At 44.4% G+C, this 14,132-nt stretch overlaps 2 protein-coding genes across 4 annotated transcripts in view; both read right to left on the minus strand.

The window, feature by feature from the left end:
- The window catches only part of pxk (PX domain containing serine/threonine kinase), a 22,878-nt gene extending 10,386 nt beyond the window's left edge, over positions 1-12,492 (minus strand). For all 3 annotated transcript variants that reach the window (XM_079341654.1, XM_079341656.1, XM_079341655.1), the window contains exons 1-5: positions 12,228-12,492; positions 2,739-2,789; positions 2,552-2,599; positions 558-744; positions 381-458 (exon numbers count right to left, since the gene is read on the minus strand). In XM_079341654.1, the coding sequence (XP_079197780.1) occupies positions 381-458; positions 558-744; positions 2,552-2,599; positions 2,739-2,789; positions 12,228-12,329 (466 nt within the window). In that variant the 5' untranslated portion in view covers positions 12,330-12,492. The remainder of the gene's footprint in view (positions 1-380; positions 459-557; positions 745-2,551; positions 2,600-2,738; positions 2,790-12,227) is intronic.
- Positions 12,493-12,932: 440 nt separating this feature from the next.
- LOC306823109 (uncharacterized protein) lies at positions 12,933-14,130 on the minus strand (the record flags this gene model as incomplete). The annotated part of the gene is made up of 1 exon (XM_079342475.1): positions 12,933-14,130. A coding segment is annotated over one exon (528 nt), but the record flags the coding sequence as incomplete, so codon positions are not given.
- Positions 14,131-14,132: the final 2 nt, after the last annotated feature.

Consider the following 14,132-nt stretch of genomic DNA (forward strand, 5'->3'; position numbering starts at 1 on the left):
ACTGTAGGAAGAAAATAACGCTGCGTGTCAGACGGATTACGAAAACAAACGCAGACGGCGACGGGATGATCGTGTTTGACGAGTGATGATCACAGACCGACAGCAGGAGAAACAACAACACGTTTTTAGATGATCTGCCCTCAAACCAAGTGATTAAAAAAAAACAAAAAAAAAAACATCCAGAAAAGTCTCAGACACTCAAATGACTGAAGTCGTCCTTTTCATTGGGACGTTTTCACTGATCAAAAGTTAAAGACTGAACTGCTCGAATTCAACAAAAAGAAATAAAACGTGATTTAATTCACTGAGTGGTTAATAACAGAATATCAATCAGGAAGTAGTTAGATCAATGACTGATCTCTGAAGGTGCGGACTCTTACCCATGTCTCGGAGAGGCTCCAGGACCTCCCACTTTGGGTCCGACCTGAAGTACATGGAGACCTGCTGCAGGGCGATCTCTGCCAAACAGAAGACGACGACATTTAATGAACGTTTACGTTGACTTCCCACCCTCACCTCGTCAGGTCATCAAAAGATTAAAGGACAGGGGACAACACCTGTGTAGTTGGCGGAGTAGTTGTTGGGGTCGAGGAACTTCTTGACAAACAAGGAGCTGCAAAGCAGGGGATGCTGGGTAATGGAGTCCAGATACGCCTGCAGTCCTCTCTGCCTCTCTGCTATGAACTCTCTGTCCATGTTTCCGATCAGCTTCTTGGGAGGAAGAGGGAGACTGATGCCGCACACCTGAGGAGAGAGCGAGCGAGAGAGAGAGAGAGAGAGAGAGAGAGAGATCCTGTTTGTGAAGAAGTGACTCTGAAACAGACACACTGCAGGTTTCCGACGCTCCTGCAGCCTTGTTGACAGAAGATCAGGAGCTGACAGGCGGTCGGGGTCAGTGAGAGACCCCTAAAAGGAAGCGAGCACGCCAAACCTCAGCAGAAAATCTGCTTACTTCCTGCTCTCTGCACAGTCAGCACGGGATAATCAGATCTATACTCTCGACTAGCACGATTACGTCTAAGTAGGCCAGATAATCGGACATTAATTATCAAATATAATCTGGAGGTTTTCACTTGCGACACACGGTCACAAGTTTCACATGTTTATGAGTTGTGAGCAGTTTAATGTGTAAAGCTTCTTTGTGTCGTGTCAATACTGCTCCAGGTCACACGGGGTCATTCACATGTTGAACGTTTGTTCCCCCCCATCTTATCCCGTCGATCATGTCTCACTGTGTCGAAGGAGGAACGTGTGGTAATCGCCATCACCAATCCATTAACCCTTCACATTCCTGCCATCACTCATCCGATGTAGGTCGGGGTTTCTATTCATCTCTACGCACCTCGTTATCATTTCTAATGATGTCAACTGTTTTCATATTTAAAGTTTAAAGCAGAGTTTACTGTACATTCAAATCTGTTCATCCCAGATCTACAGCTGCTGTGTTATTATGAACGCCACCTTAAGGTTAATTATCTTTTAAAAGCATCATCCCAGCAAACATCTACATCCCTACATGTATTTTTAGAAACACATAACACTATAGTTCCATATCCATTTTGCCATTCTTCCCCGCCCTCAGCTGCAGAGAATCTCCGAGCACACGTCTGACCTAAATGTCTAAATGTCAGCTCCTTAACCCGCTCACACGCTGATGATGTCATCAGGTACAACGTCTGCTATGCTCACGTCTTAGTTTGGCTTGTTAGCATGCTGACACGTGTTGGTTTGCACAGTCCAGGAGGCTGATGGGAATGTTAAGTTTCTGAATGTGTTTAAACAGAAATCAGTGTTGCGACATGTTGTTAAAAAAAAACGACCACGTACATGACTCACACAGGAAGTCGATTGGCCAAGACGAGCTGGTGTGTGTGTGTGTGTGCGTGTGTGTGTGTGTGTGTGTGTGTGTGTGTGTAGAAGTTAGAGTCCATTTATCACGTTGTAAACACATTCAGCTAATGTTGTGATTACTCCAGTACTCGTACTTGACGTCCTTTTATTTATTTCACTGATCACACCTGTGATCGCCGTGTCATCGCTCAGAGTTACACACACCGTGTCAGCCGTTAGCAAGAAAATAAAAGTCTGGAAGTACTTGAACAAAGAGGAACAAATAACAATGCGTAACTTGACTGAGGCTATCTCTGCTCTGTCCTTGAAGCCTGAACAGACTTTGATGACATCTGTCTCATTAAATCCATTTCATGCTCAGAGGAATTTTTATGACGTTCAACTGTCGTAAAAATAAAAAAAAGACAAGAGCTACAAGGAGATCGCTCCTAAAGGTCAGAGAAACTACGCATCAGGAAGAAATGCAGATCAAAACAACGATTACACGAACGCAACGAGACGTCAAGTACAAAAAGGAGACGCGTTGTTTTTTTTTTTTTTACACGTTCATTAAACGTAGACAGTGTGCACGTGACAAAATGTTGGGAAAGAACTGAAGCTGAAAATGTCTGCAGGACCTTTGTGAACGCCTTTGCTCTCCATCTGAAAACTTGAGATCCCTGCGGTGTGGTCATGTGGGACTCAAAGACGTGACACTCACCATCAGGCTGCTGTTGAGAACGTCAAAGTCGCTGTAACGTCGGATCACCTGCAACAACAAACACACAAACAGCTGTGACTGACCGACCTCATGGACAGTCGAACAAGTCAGGTGAGCGTTCAACACATCGTGTTTTAAACCTGACAAGGGTTAACGTGACATCTGAGGTTGTGATTGGTGCGTTTACCTGCCAGCTGTTCTCTGAAGACACGCCCCTCTGGACTTTGATGATGTACTCCTACGAGAGGAGGAAAAATAAAAATGACATTTAAAGGAGTTGTTTTCTGAGACAAATCAAATACATCCATTATCTGCACTTATTTCTCCTGTTCGGGGTCATCAAGACTAGAGCTGAACCCAGCTGTGATTGGGCGAGAGGTGGGGTATAATGGATTCTTTACCTGTCAATCACAGAGCGGAAGTATAGAGACAGACAACCAGCCCACACTCACACCAGTTAAAGCCACGTCCAATTAATCTTCTGTTTCTTAAGTTTCAGTTTCTAAGCAGTACTTTAACCCAGTGCGTTTGTTGTTCACTGTATCGAAGAAGACCTGAGAAAAATCTGGAAAAAGAACCTCAATGTAAACATTGAACTTTCTAAATCTAATCCTCTCACAGTCTTAATCCTGCAGACAGACTCGGCTTTCTGCTCTAATCTGCCGCATTCATTCATTAGTGTGTTCTGAGCAGTTTCACAAACAGCCCAGACTCACGATGTAAACCGCTCCGGCCCCGACGTCTGATTCTGTCCAGCTGCTGTACCTGAGAAAGATCCCGTACCAAGGCTCTCACATCTGACTGTCCCAAGATCTGTCTGTCCAACATCTGACAGTCCAACATCTGACAGTCCAACATCTGACTGTCCAACATCTTACTGTCCAACATCTGACCGTCAAACATCTGACCGTCCAACATCTTACCGTCCAACATCTGACCGTCAAACATCTGACCGTCAAACATCTGACCGTCCAACATCTTACTGTCCAACATCTGACCGTCCAACATCTGACCGTCCAACATCTGACCGTCCAACATCTTACTGTCCAACATCTGACCGTCCAACATCTTACTGTCCAACATCTTACTGCCAAACATCTGACCGTCCAACATCTGACCGTCCAACATCTGACCGTCCAACATCTGACCGTCCAACATCTGACCGTCCAACATCTTACTGTCCAACATCTTACTGCCAAACATCTGACTGTCAAACATCTTACTGTCCAACATTTGACCGTCCAACATCTTACTGCCAAACATCTGACCGTCCAACATCTTACTGTCCAACATCTGACCGTCCAACATCTGACCGTCAAACATCTTACTGTCCAACATCTGACCGTCCAACATCTTACTGCCAAACATCTGACTGTCAAACATCTTACTGTCCAACATCTGACCGTCCAACATCTTACTGTCCAACATCTGACCGTCCAACATCTGACCGTCCAACGTCTGACCGTCAAACATCTTACTGTCCAACATCTGACCGTCCAACATCTTACTGCCAAACATCTGACTGTCAAACATCTTACTGTCCAACATCTGACCGTCCAACATCTTACTGTCCAATATCTGACCGTCAAACATCTGACCGTCAAACATCTTACTGTCCAACATCTTACTGTCCAACATCTGACTGCCAAACATCTGACCGTCCAACGTCTGACCGTCCAACATCTGACCGTCCAACGTCTGACCGTCCAACATCTGACCGTCCAACATCTTACTGTCCAACATCTGACCGTCCAACGTCTGACCATCCAACGTCTGACCATCCAACATCTTACTGCCCAACATCTGACTGTCCAACATCTTTCTGTCCAACGTCTGACCGTCCAACGTCTGACCGTCCAACGTCTGACCGTCAAACATCTTACTGTCAAACATCTGACCGTCCAACGTCTGACCGTCCAACGTATTACTGTCCAACATCTGTCTAAATGATGTATATCTATACTTTTTGACATTATCACGCCATAATACTCTCAATACAAACAAAAACATGAGAAATACTTAAAAAGTGATTAAAGGAAATCCAACAATGCATAAAGAATGTCAATTATTATTAATGTTTAATTCATGAGTTTATTCATGTTGATCTTGATTTTATTTTGAAGTCCAAATTATTGAGTGTGGGATGAAACCGGAGTCCCCGGAGAAAACCCACGCAGACACGTTGGGAATGCAGTGGTGTGGAAAAGTGTTTGCCCCCTAAACCTGATAACGAGTCAAACACTTTTTCACACCACTGTATACATCTGTCCGTCAGGACTTCACATGTCCCCTTCGAGTCTGCCTGTCTGTTACAGCTTGTGTGATTGTTTGGGACTGAGGGGTTGGGGAGGTGGTGGACTGACTGGGATTGTCATGGCTCGTCCAACTTCTTCAGATGTTTGAATTGACAGCATGACATTAGTTGGTCTTGTCTTGCAGCTGGATCTTCAAACACTCCAGCTGCTCTGAGTTTAGCAGGCTGAAGGCCTCTTCCTCTGCTCCAGAGAGTCGTTCTCTTCAGTTGGGCTCTCAATGACCATCCAGTCATTGTTGGTGCGAGATGATGATTGTTGACAACCTCCAGCTCTATCAGGAGGTCATCAGCAATCAACACTTTAACGTCCATGTCCTGTTGGAGATCCTCCACCTTCTTCTGCAGAGTCAGGTTAGCCTCCTCCTGCAACATAAGTTCAAAGGACAGCTCATGACAGCAGTTGGTCTTGTCTTGCAGCTGGATCTTCAGACACTCCAGCTGCTCTGAGTTTAGCATGTCCAGGCTGAAGGCCTCTTCCTTTATGACCTTCATCCTCTGCTCCAGAGAGTCGTTCTCTTCAGTCAGGCTCTCAATGACCATCCAGTCATTGTTGGTGCTCTCCAGATGCTGATTGTTGACGACCTCCAGCTCTTTCTGGAGGTTATCAGCAATCAACACTTTGACATCCATGTCCTGTTGGAGATCCTCCACCTTCTTCTGCAGAGTCAGGTTAGACTCCTCCTGCAACATAAGTTTTAATGACAGCTCATGACAGCAGTTGGTCTTGTCTTCCAGCTGGATCTTCAAACACTCCAGCTGCTCTGAGTTCAGCATGTCCAGGCTGAAGGTCTCTTCCTCTATGAACCTCATCCTCTGCTCCAGAGAGTTGTTTTCTGCTGTTAGGCTCTTGACCTTCAACCTATTCTTGCTAGTTGTCCTCAGAAGTTCATTTCTGACCTCCTCCAGCTCTTTCTGGAGGTCATCAGCAATCGACACTTTAACGTCCATACCCTGTTGGAGATCCTCCACCTTCTTCTGCAGAGTCAGGTTACCCTCCTCCTGCAACATAAGTTCAAATGACAGCTCATGACAGCAGTTGGTCTTGTCTTCCAGCTGGATCTTCAGACACTCCAGCTGCTCCGAGTTTAGCATACAGCTCAAGGCCTCTTCCTTTATGACCTTCATCCTCTGCTCCAGAGAAACGTTCTCTTCAGTCAGGCTCTCAATGACCATCCAGTCATTGTTGGTGCTCTCCAGATGCTGATTGTTGACGACCTCCAGCTCTTTCTGGAGGTTATCAGCAATCAACACTTTAACATCCATGTCCTGTTGGAGATCCTCCACCTTCTTCTGCAGAGTCAGGTTAGACTCCTCCTGCAACATAAGTTTTAATGACAGCTCATGACAGCAGTTGGTCTTGTCTTCCAGCTGGATCTTCAAACACTCCAGCTGCTCTGAGTTCAGCATGTCCAGGCTGAAGGTCTCTTCCTCTATGAACCTCATCCTCTGCTCCAGAGAGTTGTTTTCTGCTGTTAGGCTCTTGACCTTCAACCTATTCTTGCTAGTTGTCCTCAGAAGTTCATTTCTGACCTCCTCCAGCTCTTTCTGGAGGTCATCAGCAATCGACACTTTAACGTCCATACCCTGTTGGAGATCCTCCACCTTCTTCTGCAGAGTCAGGTTACCCTCCTCCTGCAACATAAGTTCAAATGACAGCTCATGACAGCAGTTGGTCTTGTCTTCCAGCTGGATCTTCAGACACTCCAGCTGCTCCGAGTTTAGCATACAGCTCAAGGCCTCTTCCTTTATGACCTTCATCCTCTGCTCCAGAGAAACGTTCTCTTCAGTCAGGCTCTCAATGACCATCCAGTCATTGTTGGTGCTCTCCAGATGCTGATTGTTGACGACCTCCAGCTCTTTCTGGAGGTTATCAGCAATCAACACTTTAACATCCATGTCCTGTTGGAGATCCTCCACCTTCTTCTGCAGAGTCAGGTTAGACTCCTCCTGCAACATAAGTTTTAATGACAGCTCATGACAGCAGTTGGTCTTGTCTTGCAGCTGGATCTTCAAACACTCCAGCTGCTCTGAGTTCAGCATGTCCAGGCTAAAGGTCTCTTCCTCAATGAACTTCATCCTCTGCTCCAGAGAGTTGTTTTCTGCTGTTAGGCTCTCGACCTTCAACCTATTCTTGCTAGTTGTCCTCAGAAGTTCATTCCTGGCCTCCTCCAGCTCTTTCTGGAGGCCGTCAGCCCTCAATGTTTGGCGCTCCAATTCCTTTCTGAGCACCTCCACCATCTCCTGCTCCTTCTCCTCAGCACCTTTCACCATTGAGTCTTTCAGCGAGTGGGACATGTTGATCTAAGAATGAGCGTCCTATGTTCAACTGTTAGAGATCTTGTTGATGTGTGTTTTTAACAATGCTACCTCTCAAACTGGATCTGTAAACTATGGTAGTCTCAACCTGGATCTGTAAACTGTGGTAGTCTCAACCTGGATCTGTAAACTGTGGTAGTCTCAACCTGGATCTGTGAGCTGTGGTAGTCTCAACCTGGATCTGTAAACTATGGTAGTCTCAACCTGGATCTGTAAACTATGGTAATCTCAACCTGGATCTGTAAACTGTGGTAGTCTCAACCTGGATCTGTGAGCTGTGGTAATCTCAACCTGGATCTGTAAACTATGGTAGTCTCAACCTGGATCTGTAAACTATGGTAGTCTCAACCTGGATCTGTAAACTATGGTAGTCTCAACCTGGATCTGTAAACTATGGTAGTCTCAACCTGGATCTGTAAACTATGGTAGTCTCAACCTGGATCTGTGAGCTGTGGTAATCTAAACCTGGATAGTGTCTGATTGGATTGCCTTTGATCTCTTTGAGTCTTTGATGATGCAAGAGTTCTTAAAATTCCTTTGATCCTTTTAAACAAAAAAAAACAAAAAAAAAAAACATTCTATTTTTTTTTAAATAAATCTTTATTTAAACTTTACAATACAAACGATGTACTGGAACAGAAGGAACAAGCAAACGGAGTCATTAAGGCAAGGCAACTTTATTTATATAGCACTGTTTAGACAAAAGGCAATTCACAGTGCTTTACAGACATAAAACAGAAATACATTAAAACAGAGCTTAAGGAAAGAATGCAAAAGAAATTTAATTAATACAGAATTACACTTGTATTAGCATCTATTATTATTGGTGGCAAAGTGCAGAGCCAGGGGGAGTTTCAAATAAATACATTAAAAATAGAGCATAACTGAATGGTTTTAGCAGCTTTCTTTATTTTAATGTACTATTCCATGTCCTTACCAAAAGCAATAACAGAAGGTTTAGAGTTACTGAATTTGGCTTTGTGGATATGAAATTTCTCTAAAATCAACAAATTAACTAGGTACATTTCTTTCCGTTTTCTACTTTTGTTGTCATGGAAACCAAACAGTACATCTTTCCACAACAAATAAAAATCACAAACAAGTTCATCAGTAATGTATCGGGATAGATCTTTCCAGAAAGTGCTGGTGTCGGGACGATGCCAGAACAAGTGCCCCGTAGTTTCTGGACATGTTCCACAAAAAGAACCTTAAATCTAAAGGCTGGTTCACACGGCAGGATTTTAAAATTGTCGGCCGATTTCCCAAACTGTAGAGACCACACACATGGCGATAAATAATCGGAGGTTTTACAGTTTCGGTCGTACAGTGTGTGGTGTGCGGCCACACGGCAACATCAACACACCACACACGAACCGATTTCACTCGCGAACGTCCCCCGATCAGACGGGAAATCTCGCAAAACCTCTCGAGATTAAACGTGTTTCCAGAGTCAACAAACGGACGAAGAGGATGTAATAGGGATCGTTTTACTGTGTTTTTAACTGAAAAACAAAAAACGTGTTAAAAACGTTTTAAAAAGAGGCGTCGGTCAAAGGAGCGGAGACTACGGGAGCATGAGCTGTACTTGCTACATGTTGATATGGAGGTGAGTAGCAGTTGTTTTGCTACCGGTGTTTTCGCTACTACGTCACCTCGCTTTCTGATTGGCTACGCGTCACATTCAACAGGCTCGTGCTTGTTTCTCCTCGGGGGAAACACCACACATGATGAGAGATCGGGCCAAAACAATCCAACATGTTGAATATCCCCGATTTGAGATCGGAGCGGTCCCGACGTTCTTCCGACCAGACGAGAGCGGTCTGAACACACCACACACGGCAGGATGATCTTATAAGATTATTTTATGATGATCGGGGCGTCCTTAAGATTATCGGAAGGGGAGAATCTGGGCTAAAATCGGCGTAATTATCCTGCCGTGTGAACCAGGCTTAAGGAGATATTATTTAGCAGGATCGATCCATGTATGAGTTTGAGACTTGGAAGGAAGGAAGGTTCCAGATGTAATTCAGCTTGTCAACAAAATTAGACCAATAGGGAACAACATTCGGGGTACTGCTGACCTCTCTTTGGAATGAAGAGTGAATGTTATGATTATTATTCCTCATGGTGGTGGCAAAACATGAATCACCAACTGAGGTCAACTTAGGGTCCAAAAAGTCCTTTTCACTTTTAAGAGAGTTAAAATACCAGATGGGATGGCATCCATAAAAATTGCAAACTCTTTTCGGGTGATTGGAAAGCCAAAAGTGTGGAGGAATTCAGAATAACTTAGCAATGTTCCTTTATCGTTTAGGGCCGAAGTATGCTCAACGTTAGTACCAAACGGACACGTACGCGTTCTGATTGTCACTCGCGTTGTCTTTACTTATACTCGCAAAGTCCAAACGTAACGTACGTGTCTTACCGGAGGCCTCCTGTAGGGGGCAGGCAGCCAAATAGAGCTCCGTTTGTGTGGTCCGGAAACGTCGGTTTGTTGTTTACATTCAATCACAGCAATCCTCGTCCTACATCATAAAGATGGTTATGATCACGAACCACATCCATCAAACGCTCCTCAAACATCGTGTCCTGTTCCGTCATTTTTTTTTAAAAACGCCTCCTATATGCACGTCAACATCAACGCCAAACGTCCGGGGAAACCATAGAAACCAGCGTCTGTATATATTACGCCCACGAGCGCCTCCAGCGGGACTGACGATACTGCAACTTGCGGACGCGTAGTTGTACCTCGCGCATTTTGGTGCGACCACCAACGGCAGGTACGCAAGTGCGTATCCTGCGTTGTCGGCTGCGTAACTAACGTTGAGCATATGTCGGGCGTTAGTCGTTGGGATGCTAGAATAGGGTCGTCACAATACTAGAATTTTAAGTTAGAGAAATACAAACACAGTGAATGGAAAGAAGCACTTTGGTCATTCTTTCGTAACTCGCCTTGTGGCACATGTTGACAGGTGTGACCACGTTCAGGTAGCTGGAAACAGTTCAGTCCCGTTGGCAAAGGCTCGACCTCCAAAGTAGTACGCCTTGCCTTGTTCTCGAGCTTTAGCCACAGCTGCTTTGACTTCCTGTTCTGAGCTGACTTTAAACACAACGTTGCGTTCCCTTGTGTTCATTCTTTTATAATCTTTTCTGATAACTTTCTAGCATCAGCCACAGCTCTGTTTGTGGACACAGGTACAAATAGAAAGATTTAACAATACGCCACTGTGTGTGTTCCTGCTGATACTGACATTATGAAATAGACCCGTCCCATTTTCTTTGTCAAGTCTTATTGTTCAGTGTTTCAGCAGTCTGCCTTCACTCATATTTGTTCTCGTGTGATTTAACATATAAATGATCCAAATAAGATCCACACTGACCTATATAGATTCACAGATTGGGAATATCAGCGCTGTCACTAAATACTTTTGATTTGTTAGGGTTCTTCTCGCTGTTAGACAGAAGAAGAAGTGCGCTTGTATGTTTGTTCATCATCAGTTCTTGAAAAGTCGACTCGCTTTCAAGGCGAGAAAAGGACATTTAAAGAGCAGCATGCATACACAAAACAGGAGTTTAATTAAAGCTCTGTGAAACACAGTAATCTAAACGTTACAATCACTGACTTCTCTGTAAGTGTGGGAGAAATACGTGGAGAGAAGGCGCCCCCTCTTTAGACTCTATTCTCCTCTGGTCAATGACTGATTTTACCTGGTGACTGACTTTGTCCTTCTATAATGTGGACAGTGTTGAAGCAGGGGGAGGCCTGTTCCCACTGTATTGCAACAGGTTTTGGAGTTGTTAACATGTTGAGAAATACTGCCGTCATCTGACCCATTTTGCATCACAGAAATAATTTAGTTTAAAAAAAAAATGACAATCTGGCAGCTGTTTTATTTCCAAAGTATAAAGAAGTGTGATTTTACCATCCACAGATACACATGTCAATCTAATCATTACCTCCTTATTAGTGTGTCCTGTCAGGTTCATGTGGACTTGGGTCCACTTTACAAACACCACAACACAAATAAACCCTGATATTAGCGCGCTAAGCTAACTGGCTATCAGCTGATCCAAGCCGGACTGTCAACAACAAACCCCCTCTCTCATGCGCCCATTATCGGACACAGGACTCCTGTTATATAGTTTCCCTCTGACATGACCTGGTCCTTTTTTTTTTAAGAATCCGTTCAGACTGCAAGTAAGTAAATAGTTAAACGTTTATATTTAGTCCAAGTTATGTTCGTTATAAACAATACAAGACAACTAAGTTGTAAAACATGCCGCCTGCCAAACGTCGTTAAAATTCTGATTACTTTTGTTTTCAAGCTGTTCAGTCAAATGAACTGGGGAAAACAGCTGACATGTGGGCAAATGATTGAAAGAGACTTAATCTAAAAGAGTATTTGTAGAAGTAGTACACGCCGAATTATTTAGCAGACTTGTACAAATTCAAAACGATTACTTATTATTTTCTAAACACTCATTTCATCGGCCTGAACTGAGGAAGTTTATAAAATACACGTTTTTTTAAGGGGGTTCGCTGCTGTGTTGAACGTTTAATCTTAATAATCGACGGTTCTGCGTGATTATCACAGGTATAATAATTACAGGTGGATTTTTTTTGCTCACAGGCCTTTGCACAGTTGATGTCAAATGCATTAAGTAAATTCTCTTAAATCAGCTGTTTTTTTTTTTCTGGATGCAGACGAGCTTCCAGGAAATTGCTTCATCAGTGGCATCGATTAACAGCCAACGTGCTGCCATCGCATTTTTACAGTCAACAGATAAACAGTGGTGATAGTTGGTAATGCAAATTATATAGTGGTAATAAAAAAAAGGATTGTGGATCATTAAAAATTCAACGTTTCAGGGAGGAAGAGACGTCCGATAATGGAACTAGTGGCGCAGAAATGAGCACAGACAGCCTCTTTAAATAAACTTAATGAGGAGCAACACACCCAGCAGTGAAAACCTTTCAGTTAAATATACATGAAGTTAAAATACAAATATCCAGGTTGTTCAGGTTTAATTCCGGTTTGGACTCACCGTGTGGGACTGCAGGTTCTGGCTGGCTTCGATCACCGCCGTCAGAGGGACGGTGTCGTCCAGCAGCTGCCTGCCGGGGGACGGCTTCTCCAGGAAGGACATCCTGGAGGGTCAACGGTGAACGTCCGATAAGAAAGTCCGTCTGTCACTCACTGAAACACCGCGGGGGAAAACGCAACACCTATGTTGAGTTTGAGCAGCGACGTGACTGCTAAGCGCTAGCTCTGCCGTAACCAGGAAACGCTGCGTCGATGTGACGCCGTCAACAGGCTGCGTCGATCTGACGTAGGCCGGCGGAGTTCTATCACTGCCATCTAGTGGTCAGAAGGAGGAACTGCTTTTTAAAGGGGACATATTAATAACCCCTTTCTCCACATTTTCAATCTGTCCTCTGTGGTCTAAATGAAACATCTGTGCTGTGTTTTCAGCTCTCTCAGAACGCTCTGTTTTGGTGTGTCTCTTTAAATGCAATTAACCACGTCCCCCTGAGTTCTCCCAGTAGACATCACTCTTCTGTCAAGACAATACAAATGATGGCCCTGCATAAAAGTTTCAATCCAAGCAGGAGAGGGAGAGGGGATTATTTTTAATATATATATATATATATTTTTTTTTTACCAGAATCCAACTGTGATGTCACAAACTGAGAACATTTGAAATGGAGCATTTTTCTGTGGGAAGACTTATTTATGCAGACCACAAACAAAGGACTGGATTGGTTTATTTGAAATTTTGTGAGTCAGTAGATTCAGGTTACTCAGATAAATGTTCTAAAACCCCGTAAAAGTTGATATCCGTGTCCAGACCTTTTGGAGGGGGGTGGCCCAACGTGTAGGGGTGACCTTTAATCTCCTGTGGACAATGATGAATTTAGCATGTACTGTATGCTAAAACACTTTAGACACAACATGGTCTAATGTATCTGTGATGAAGTCTGAAGTCTATCTAATCTAAGTCTGTGTGTGAATGAAGAGCGTTTATTGAACCCTTCTGTCTGCACTGATCACGTCAACGTTTAAGTAACACGAGATCACGCCAAACAGAAACATCTACTTGGCTTATTTCTTCAAGAACTCAAAACGAAATTCATGTCTGAAGTCACAAATTTAAGTGTTTCAAAAAATTGCAAATAAACAACTAGAAAAAAATGAAAATGATGAAATGATTTTGAGAACAGTGGGGGGGGGGTTTTTCGTCCAGTTTTTATATTCCAACACACAACATCAAAGTAAGTACAGAGCGTGCCTTTAACTAGAAAAACAACAAAGCAGGAAATGACAAGTCTCCATGGTAACCAAACTGTCTGGACATGATTCTTGTTGTTAGAGCACTACATCAATAAACAAAATAAACAGCATCATGCAGTCACTTGGCTTCAACTGCCAGGGTGCTCCTGCTCCTCCTCCTCCTCCTGCTCTTCCTCCTCCTCCTCCTGCTCCTCCTCTTCCTCCTGCTCCTCCTCCTCCTGCTGCTGCTCCTCTTCCTCCTGCTCCTCCTCCTCCTCCTGCTCCTCCTCCTCCTGCTCCTCCTCCTCTTCCTCCTGCTCCTCCTCCTGCTCCTCCTCCTCTTCCTCCTGCTCCTCCTCCTCCTCCTGCTGCTGCTCCTCTTCCTCCTGCTCCTCCTCCTGCTCCTCCTCCTCTTCCTCCTGCTCCTCCTCCTGCTCCTCTTCCTCCTGCTCCTCCTCCTGCTGCTGCTCCTCTTCCTCCTGCTCCTCCTCCTGCTCCTCCTCCTCCTGCTCCTCCTCCTCCTGCTCCTCCTCCTCTTCCTCCTGCTCCTCCTCTCCTGCTCCTCCTGCTCCTCCTCCTCTCACCCCTTCTGCTGCTGATCCTCGGGGCATCATCACCATCACCTCCCCCTCCATCACCACCTTGTCCTTGACGGAGCACGTCACGGCGATGAAGCAAA

Source organism: Symphodus melops (genome assembly GCF_947650265.1).
Source record: "Symphodus melops genome assembly, chromosome: 4".
NCBI classification, from domain to species: domain Eukaryota; kingdom Metazoa; phylum Chordata; class Actinopteri; order Labriformes; family Labridae; genus Symphodus; species Symphodus melops.